Source organism: Schistocerca serialis, chromosome 7, assembly GCF_023864345.2.
Source record: "Schistocerca serialis cubense isolate TAMUIC-IGC-003099 chromosome 7, iqSchSeri2.2, whole genome shotgun sequence".
NCBI lineage: Eukaryota > Metazoa > Arthropoda > Insecta > Orthoptera > Acrididae > Schistocerca > Schistocerca serialis.
The window spans coordinates 197,530,281-197,540,509 of NC_064644.1; the positions used below are offsets into that span (position 1 = coordinate 197,530,281).

General features: G+C 45.5%; 1 protein-coding gene across 1 annotated transcript in view; it reads right to left on the reverse strand.

The window, feature by feature from the left end:
* LOC126412971 (venom carboxylesterase-6-like) overlaps positions 1-5,448 on the reverse strand; it is a 78,006-nt gene extending 72,558 nt beyond the window's left edge. Inside the window, exons 1-2 of the mRNA XM_050082862.1 lie at positions 5,380-5,448; positions 732-866 (exon numbers count right to left, since the gene is read on the reverse strand). Coding sequence (XP_049938819.1) covers positions 732-866; positions 5,380-5,448 — 204 coding nt within the window. The remainder of the gene's footprint in view (positions 1-731; positions 867-5,379) is intronic.
* Between the last annotated feature and the right edge of the window lie 4,781 nt (positions 5,449-10,229).

The window sequence follows — 10,229 nt, forward strand, 5'->3', positions numbered from 1 at the left end:
TACAATTCAGTACAAGAAAACTATAGAAACTGTTGAATTGTGGCGTTACTGAAGAATGATAAAGATTAAATATGTAGCTTTGATAACCAAGGAACGGGAACTGAATTGTGTCTGGGAGTAATGTCTGGATGGTACAATTTGAATAAAAGAAATGAAATGAGCGTATGGCATCGTTGGCTGGAAGTCCCATCGGGGAAGTTCGGCCGCCAAGTGGAAGACTTATTCCAGTCGATGCCACATTGGGCGACTTGTGAGCCGGTGATGAGGCTGAAATGATGATGAGGACAACACAACACTCAGTCCCCGAGCAGAGAAAATCTCCAACCCGGTCGGAAATCGAACCCGAGCCCGTTTGCATGGGAGGCGAGCACGTTATCACCCAGCTAAGCAGGAGGACTGAGTAAAAGAAGATACAGTTTGACAGGATAGATCGTCAGGCATCAAGTAAAAAGGGATTATTTAACGGAAAGGGGTGTGGCTGGTAAAAACTTTAGAGCGAAGCTGACGTTCGACTATAGTGAGCAGGCTCAAGTGACTGTATGCTGCAGTACTTGTGCACAGATGTGAGAGTTTGCGCAGTTTCCAGAGTGAGGTCTACAGCAACAGCAGCGTGTTTTTGTATCTCCCATGTATCTCCCACGAAGGTGTGTCTATGTGCTCTAGAAGTGTGCGTACAAATGCATGATCCAGGGAGCGTCTAATAACTGTGGATAAGAAGTGACATCATTTACCTGGAAGCGGAGTTCCCCGACGGGTGGCTGTGCGTAGGGCACGCCCCTGAAGCTGGCGTACGGTAGGCCCAGCGCGCTCGTCTCCACGGCGCCTCTCAGCCTGCCCTGCTGCACCGTCACGTACACTTCCTGCGCCTGGAAAACGTCCGTGAGAAAGTGTAAGTTCTGGGCAGGAGTGACCATAAATCACGTGATCTGTGGTGGTATCGTCCTACTTTCGACAACCTGTACAACACGATGTATGCACTTTTCCATGATTGCGTTCAACATTCTGGAGGTTAAATCGGCTATTAGTGTAACAGTGTTTCAAATTCGCATTGGCTTACCTCGCGCTTACATTAACCTGTGATCCTGCAATGTTAAACTCTTAAATATGTTACACAGACAAATATGCTTCCGAAAGTTATTACCCTACATTAATTATTTTTTGGTGTAGCGTTTTTTTTCATCTATGTAGATAGGTATCACAGGTTTACAGTTGTGTTCTCTGATGGTTCCAAACAAGGACTTTTCATTAGCTCTTCACTAGTGTTCCCCGACCGCGTATTCAGGATTCACTTTCCTCGTTATATATTGTATTTACTGCAGAGCTCCAACCGCCTCTAAAGGCACTGGAGGAGGTGAAGCACCTTCATGGCAAACAGGTTCTCATCAGCTCCAAATCTAGCTAACTGACCACGGCGTTCCTCAATCCGTTCACTCAGACTGGATGAAATGACTCTGATCCGCCTCCAAATGGAACACTCTCACCTACTGCATGGCTTCTTACTCCGGCGAAAGGATCACCCAGTCTGTGATCCCTACTGTGTTCAAATCACTGGACTCCACATTTTAACTGAGTGCGTTTCGTTATTGTGATGAGAAGGTGGAAGCGAATTTCGGATGGAATCTGTCCTCTATTTTAGCTGACGACATGTTTGGCCAAGAGTCGTGTCCCGACGCAGGATAGGTGGAGACGGGGGGTTTGAGGTCAGTCTGCAATTTCTGAGCGGTGAGGAGCAAATGCAGGAAGACAAATTCCCAGTGAAGCCAGGGTGATGGCTTCGATCATCCGCAAACAGTGTCACATGACATCTACGAGAGGCGAGGATTTGGAACCTGACAGGATGTTTGTAGTAGGAGACTCATGGAATCCGGGATCCTGATTAACACTGGTTATTAGCAATCAGACTAACTACCACATTAGAATAAGCAAAGAGGGCAGCTGGTTGCACAACAGAAGTCAGTGTCTGAAACCACAGGGTTGAGGCTACCAAAAGTAGAGAACACTAGCAGCATGTTTAGTACAAATTTGGGAGCAGCAGTCCAAGTGAGAGAAACAGACATGTTGGAGCTTAAAGAGGCTGACCATAAGCGACACGGAGTCAGCGCCCCAGCGATCTGATTGAGACCTCGATCTGAACCCAAAAACATTTCCTTTAAAGAATCATGTCGGCGCAATATTTCTCCCATCCTAAAGTCGACCCACCGATCCACTGGCACTTAACAAGCTTCAGCCAATCTCACGACTCACTCTACACCTCCAGGGCGCATCTCTCCAATCACAAGTTTGGTAGCAACAGCGTTCAGCTGAAAGTTAAACGTCACTGCCAGCTCCATTATGGGCAGCAACAACAGTGTTTTTTTACGTCACTTGTGCCCGCCCTCAGTCCTTTTATGAGTGGCAACGGCTGCAGTAGCACTCTAACCTGTGTAAACCGACTGATGTTGCAGTTCTCAGGGGCAAGTATCAAGCTTGCTGCCTCTATTTCTTCTGTGACACCTGTACCAGCGCCTAGGTGTAATTCTCTGAAGTGAAACTTTTTTTTCGAGAGAACTGCCCATAGCTCTGGTAACATAAACGCTATCGCTTTTGCCAACTCTCTGCATTGTGTCTTTGATTTCCTATCTTGGAGTGCCCTTGATGGCTCCAAGCAGCCTTAAAAGTAACAGTGTACAACTCATTACGTCGTCAATATATGACAAAAGGTTTTAAAGTTGTGTTTGGATTCCGGCCCAAGCTTCCATACAGGACATTTTAGTTGTTGCAGAGTAACCGACTCATCCTCTTAATTCTAGTGATCAGCCAGAGACAGTTCTCCACCCAAGGGATGCAAAGGTTGTTTCGACTACGCTTTAGAGATTTCGTTGGGTAGCCGTTGCGCATCCTCCATACTGTCCCAATTTCTCTTCATCCCATTTTCGCATCTCTTTAGCAATGAAGAAAGACATTCATGGCTGTCTTTTTGCTTCGGATGAAGCATACACAGTGTGTATAATCATGGATCAGTAGGTAATCGCATTGAAGGAATTGAACGTTTTGTCCCACAGTGGGATAAATACACTCCTGGAAATTGAAATAAGAACACCGTGAATTCATTGTCCCAGGAAGGGGAAACTTTATTGACACATTCCTGGGGTCAGATACATCACATGATCACACTGACAGAACCACAGTCACATAGACACAGCCAACAGAGCATGCACAATGTCGGCACTAGTACAGTGTATATCCACCTTTCGCAGCAATGCAGGCTGCTATTCTCCCATGGAGACGATCGTAGAGATGCTGGATGTAGTCCTGTGGAACGGCTTGCCATGCCATTTCCACCTGGCGCCTCAGTTGGACCAGCGTTCGTGCTGGACGTGCAGACCGCGTGAGACGACGCTTCATCCAGTCCCAAACATGCTCAATGGGGGACAGGTCCGGAGATCTTGCTGGCCAGGGTAGTTGACTTACACCTTCTAGAGCACGTTGGGTGGCACGGGATACATGCGGACGTGCATTGTCCTGTTGGAACAGCAAGTTCCCTTGCCGGTCTAGGAATGGTAGAACGATGGGTTCGATGACGGTTTGGATGTACCGTGCACTATTCAGTGTCCCCTCGACGATCACCAGTGGTGTACGGCCAGTGTAGGAGATCGCTCCCCACACCATGATGCCGGGTGTTGGCCCTGTGTGCCTCGGTCGTATGCAGTCCTGATTGTGGCGCTCACCTGCACGGCGCCAAACACGCATACGACCATCATTGGCACCAAGGCAGAAGCGACTCTCATCGCTGAAGACGACACGTCTCCATTCGTCCCTCCATTCACGCCTGTCGCAACACCACTGGAGGCGGGCTGCACGATGTTGGGGCGTGAGCGGAAGACGGCCTAACGGTGTGCGGGACCGTAGCCCAGCTTCATGGAGACGGTTGCGAATGGTCCTCGCCGATACCCCAGGAGCAACAGTGTCCCTAATTTGCTGGGAAGTGGCGGTGCGGTCCCCTACGGCACTGCGTAGGATCCTACGGTCTTGGCGTGCATCCGTGCGTCGCTGCGGTCCGGTCCCAGGTCGACGGGCACGTGCACCTTCCGCCGACCACTGGCGACAACATCGATGTACTGTGGAGACCTCACGCCCCACGTGTTGAGCAATTCGGCGGTACGTCCACCCGGCCTCCCGCATGCCCACTATACGCCCTCGCTCAAAGTCCGTCAACTGCACATACGGTTCACGTCCACGCTGTCGCGGCATGCTACCAGTGTTAAAGACTGCGATGGAGCTCCGTATGCCACGGCAAACTGGCTGACACTGACGGCGGCGGTGCACAAATGCTGCGCAGCTAGCGCCATTCGACGGCCAACACCGCGGTTCCTGGTGTGTCCGCTGTGCCGTGCGTGTGAACATTGCTTGTACAGCCCTCTCGCAGTGTCCGGAGCAAGTATGGTGGGTCTGACACACCGGTGTCAATGTGTTCTTTTTTCCATTTCCAGGAGTGTATGTTGACAGTTACGGCAATTACATTTGGAACAATCAACAACGTACCTACTTTTATTTCATCAGTCTCGTTTTCATCAGACTGCACTTTACATTTGATACTTCAACTGGGGCTATTACGTAAACTGAAGGTGGAAAAGGGAGAAATGAAAGAAAAGAGAATCGATTATTGATGTCAGCTGCATCGGAACTTTGTGCCAAATCAGCGGCGATGTGTGAAAATGCACGCAGGACTGGGATTCGAACCCGGGACCTCCCGCTTACCTGGCAACTGCATTAACCCCTGCGCCACCCACACACAGTGTTTACTGCAACTGCGTGGACTATATTTGCATGCTCCTTGGCCGCTCCACATTCCAACCTAGCACCACCTATCCACAGTTCCTGTCCATGTCATCCATGCTTGCTACTTTATTCCCACAGGAGGTCGGACGTAATTATGCACGTGCGATGAAAGTGGTGGATTCATTGCCCATCGAGGCGAATCCGTCATGTCCAAAAGAACAGACACCACGTGGAATCCACAGCTGTGATTCATATTATGTAAATAGAAGGTGGAGGGAAGAGAAAGAAAGGAAAGAGAAGGGACTATTGATGTCAATTGAATCGGGACTTTATGCGGAATCAGCAACGACAAGTGAAAATGTGTGCCAGATCGGGACTTGACCCAAGATCTCCCACTTACTAAGCAGCTGCGTTAACCAATGTGCCACCTGGACACAGTGTTCATTGCAATTGCACGGACTACCTTGGCACGCCAAGACGTGGGCTCTACGGACAACAAATATTTTTAACCTCTCGTAAGTATACATTGCTGAATATTTAATCAATGAAGGACTATCTTCTAATGGAAGGGAGCTGGATATACTACATAAATCTGGGCGTTTACATAAAATACTTACTTACCGTACATAATGGTAGATGGGCTGTCACGAGCACCATCGCAGCAAAGACTGCTTGAACACAAACTGCCATCTTCACTGGGAATATCAACTTTGTCGTCTTACTGTGTGCAGTCGAGATATTTTAATGAACAGACGTATTCCTGTTATACTGCTACAGGCCGCATCACAAGCTTTTATATGTATAAGTACCTAGTACGGTGGAAAGAGATAAGGAAATATTATCGCTGCAAATTGATGTTTGAAATAATCACTGATATCCGTTGCCAACAGCAGATGTTGTGATAACGTAGTCTCTCTCAGCTCCAGCCATGAATGTTGATCGAAATCTCAAGTACCTTGCAGTATGTTTGGGGCTTGTCATATCTGTTGATGAGCAGATATTGTTTATCTTTGGAACGAAGTGAGGATAATCTCAGAGAGTCACTGATTGCCTGGTTGCTGAGGTGTAATTACCGATGAATATTTACCCTGTGAAAAGTTTATTTGTGTATTTGGAAGTAGCCTGTTTCACTTCTGTTTGAGGAGATGCGTCTAATATCTGTAACTAAATTGTGTGGCTAGATCACAGATTAAAATGCAAGATCTATTAGTCTAATCAATTAAATATTTACAGCAAAAAAATTCTCCACTTCATGAAGATTGCTCTTTAACTCCACAACATGTAATGCTTCACAACTAGTCTATTTTTGCAGATGCTTATATACTTTATTAACCACAACAGAGAATATCTTACTGATTTTTTGTGATAACTGATGCTTATGTTGTTTTATTTTTGTGTTCTTCAGTCTGAAGACTCTTTTGATGCAGCTCTCCACGCTAGTCTAGCCTGTGTAAACCTCTTCATCTCTACATAACTACCACAACCTACATTCATTATGACCTATTGACTGTAATCAATGTATTGGTCTGCGCAATTTTTACCTCTCGCAATATGTTAACATTGATGGGGTCCGAAGGGGATGTTATAGGGCCATTACTGCTCACAGTGTATATATAAATTCCCAACTGGATAAAGTCGGAAGCTCGATGAAGCTGTTTCATGATGACGCTGTTGCCTGTAACGATAGGGCAACGCTAGAAAAATTTAGCAAAATGAAGAATACCTGCAGAGGTTTGACATTTGGTGTAGAGATTATCAGCTGACCATCAACATAAAGAAACGTAATGAATTCTGCATAAATAGCAAGAAAGACCCATTATTATACGTTCACAGGATTTCCAAACAATCACTGGACTCAGTCACATCCATTAAAATCTGGGCCCATGCTTTACAAGTGATTTAAAATGGAACGCCAACGTAAAACTATTTGTAGAAAAGAGAGATGACTGATAGATTCATTGGTAAAATCCTCAGGAAGTATGGTCCACCTACGAAGGGGGTAACTAACAAAACCCGTGTTCGACCAATTCTTCAGTACTACTCATCAACAGGAGAAGCTTACACGATAGGATCGCTAGAGGATATGGATCGAATCCGAAGACGTCGTAAGTTCGTTTAGTAAGCATGAAAGCGTCACAGAGATGCTCACTTAGCTCCAGATGTAGAGTTTGTAAGAGAGGAGTTGTGCAATATGGTTTGCTTCTGCTGGTTGACACTGCTTGGGGTTGTTAATTTATGTAAGAATGTGAAAGTGGACCCTGCATGTGAAAAACGTTAATCGCCCTCCAAAATAATAAATTAGGAATCCTACAAACAACTAAATGAGACATGAATCAAAATTATTTTATTTTATTCTGGTAAAGTTATGGATAAACAGTCGACCAGCAGGGGCAGTATTCGTATAAGACCTTGGAATATCTGACAAAAGGGATAGGGGAAGATTCTAATAATTACAAAAGTGAATTAATTGCAATTAGACAGTGCACAGAAATTGTTGTGATGTTAACTGAAAGACAAATAGCGCTACAGGAAGGAATATGTCACATCTGTGGTTGGAGTTGAAAGCAGACTGTTCATTGAATGAAAATACAAGTCTTCAAAGTGAAGCCTGAGGTAATCTAAATGTTATGAAATGACTAATTGCTGTACGTATTGTCTCGCGGATGTGGCTTGATTTAACCACAGTGTTGTAGGTAGAGACTGAAGTAGCCGCTCAACCAGTCATTGGTTCACCAACGACCCTCATTAATGGTGAAGTGCAAATCAGCCCAAGGTTTCTCCAAGTCCCTAGATACATCAGCTCTGGTGGCAGAAGGCCATCAAAGGCTCCCGGTGGAGTCTAAGATGGAGTGATTACTGATCGAACGTTTTCTGTAAGGAAATCTCGCACTGCTGCAATTTGCATCTCTTACTGTATTTCGATTGGTTGGGCTTCGGATAATCGGAGTGCCAACTGCCAACGCTAGTCCCCTTCCCAGAGCTGTTCTCTATTTGATTAACCAGTAACGCGTATTCCAGCATTTTGCACAGAAAAAAGTCGTCTCGCTCTCTCTCCGTCTCTCTCTCTCTCTGTGATCCTCATTGGCACAGTAGAGCCTCTCAGTCTAACATGTTTACTTAAGTTCGCCAATCCCTGTGATTCTTATATCGCAAAAACATTGCATTTTTGTGGAGTCATCACATCCAACGGTGTCTCACGCCTCTAAAGACCCAAACACTGCGGGTCACCATTCCATTTTCGAGATGTTTATCTCTGGCATCTGGTGCTTTACGGGTAAAACTCAGCTTTCTACTTTTTTGCACAGTAGTGCATTTTGATAAAAACGGTACTCCACTTTCCACTATCCTGGGCTGTAAAATGTTTGGCTGCAGGGGGATTGCCCCACAGGAGATCCTATCTATTTTCATCCATCATGCTTTGGGCACCCCAAAGCGGCAATATACAGAGCTGTCTGGCCTGTTGGTTACTCACCTGCGCCTCCCTCGGGCATCCTTCTGCAAAATGGCTACAAATGTGGCGGCCTACCTTCCCCTGGAAGCCCGTGTGCTTCTGCCGTTTCTAGAATGTTTTCAACATCCTCTCGCTTATCTAAGGCCTGCAAGTCTGAATGAAGAGGAAATGAAGAGTATAGCTACGTTATTCAGTTGCCAACAATCACTGTGGCTTATCATATTCATTGGTGTCGATTAAACATTGTGATCAGATGGAACTTTTGCTAGGAACTTTACGTGACTGTTTCGGGAAAAATGGTTTCGCAGTACCTGACTGTTAAAATATTGAGAGTGTACATTCCCAAATTAGTCAGCCCGTATACTTCTTAGAATTACGTGTACCTCAGGGAAAGACCATGAAGCTAATATGCTATGTCATTATTCAAGCTAACACAGGCGCTTGCGCACCATTCAAAGTAGGAATAGGAAAGGAGGTTAGAGCCAATGGTAGACAAAGTATCCTTCACCACACACCATAAGGTGACTTGGGCAGTATGGAGGTAAATTCAGATGAAGATTGTGCCTCTACATATCCATATTACGCTGTGCAATATGGGAAAAATAAAACTGGTTCAGAAAATACTGACAATACGGCTGATGTAGCATTGACTCTTGCTAATGCACCACAGAAGCTACTGGGAATTGCCACTATTGTCGTCAGTGCAGCGCTTTGTTCTACTTATAAACCATGGGACACGCGAGTCAGCTGTGTCTGGTGGATGACAAGCAATGGCATTTTCAATGTTCTGTTGTAGCCTTTCTTGTGTGACGCTTATATGAGTACACCTGATCCTTCAATTTGCACCACAGGTAAAAAGCATGGGGAGAGAGATCAGGCGACAGAGGTCGCCAGGAGATTGCACTGCCTCCGCCGATTGTTGTTTCCTCACCGAACACCTTCTGGACACATGACAGGGGTTGTCAAAGCAGTGTGTGCTGTAGCTCCATCTTGGTGAGAATAACCATACAGTTGTGCATCTTCTGTGATTTGATCCATATACGAATAAAACCGTTCCTGGACTTCCCAGTTAGCATTAATAGCGTGTTGAAACAGTCGTGATACTGTGTGGACACCAGACTTAATGCACCAAACTTGAGATTATGTAACGGCTTTTCAAAGTAAAGATGAGGGTTTTCTGATGCATAATAGCGCTTGTTCTATCAATTCACATAGCCTGAAAGACCGAACCAGGCCTGATCTGAAGAAATGAAGTCTGAGGATCCAAAAGTTCTGATTCCATTCACTCAGATAACACTGGCAGAACTCAACTCACTATGGTTCCTATGTGTTTGCTTTTACTCATCTGCAACAGTAAAATTTGTAGCGGTACAGATGCAGGTCGTTTTTGATAACGTTTCGACATGACGATGTCTAAATTACTACTTGAACAGATAAACGGCAATGACATATTGTTGAACTTTGTTCCAGGGGTAACCTTCACTCAAGAAATGGTTTCTGGTGTTTGAACTCTTTCAGATGGTTATGATGTTTATTCGCTACAGAGCCTATTTCACGCCATTTGAGCAGGTATGATGCTCATTTCATTACTGAGCACTGGATTGGTTTTGGTTCGTGCAATGACCTAACTAGTGTCCCACCCGAGAGCATGAAAAAAATATATTTGCTTTTTGAGGAGGGTTACTGAGCATATAACTCTGAGCTTTCTGTATTCGTTAAGATTTATTACTTGACTTTTTTGCTTATTTGCCAACAAGTACTTCATCACAATCCCCTTTGAAGATGCAGGGAATACACCACCCACTACACAGTGGTGTGAACTTTGTATAAGGTGTTTGATTATGGCCGGCCGGAGTGGCCGAGCGGTTCTATGCGCTACAGTCTGGAAACGCACGACCGCTACGGTCGCAGGTTCGAATTCTGCCACGGGCATGGATGTGTGTGGCGTCCTTAGGTTAGATAGGTTCAAGTAGTTCTAAGTTCTAGGGGACTGATGACCACAGCAGTTAAGTCCCATAGT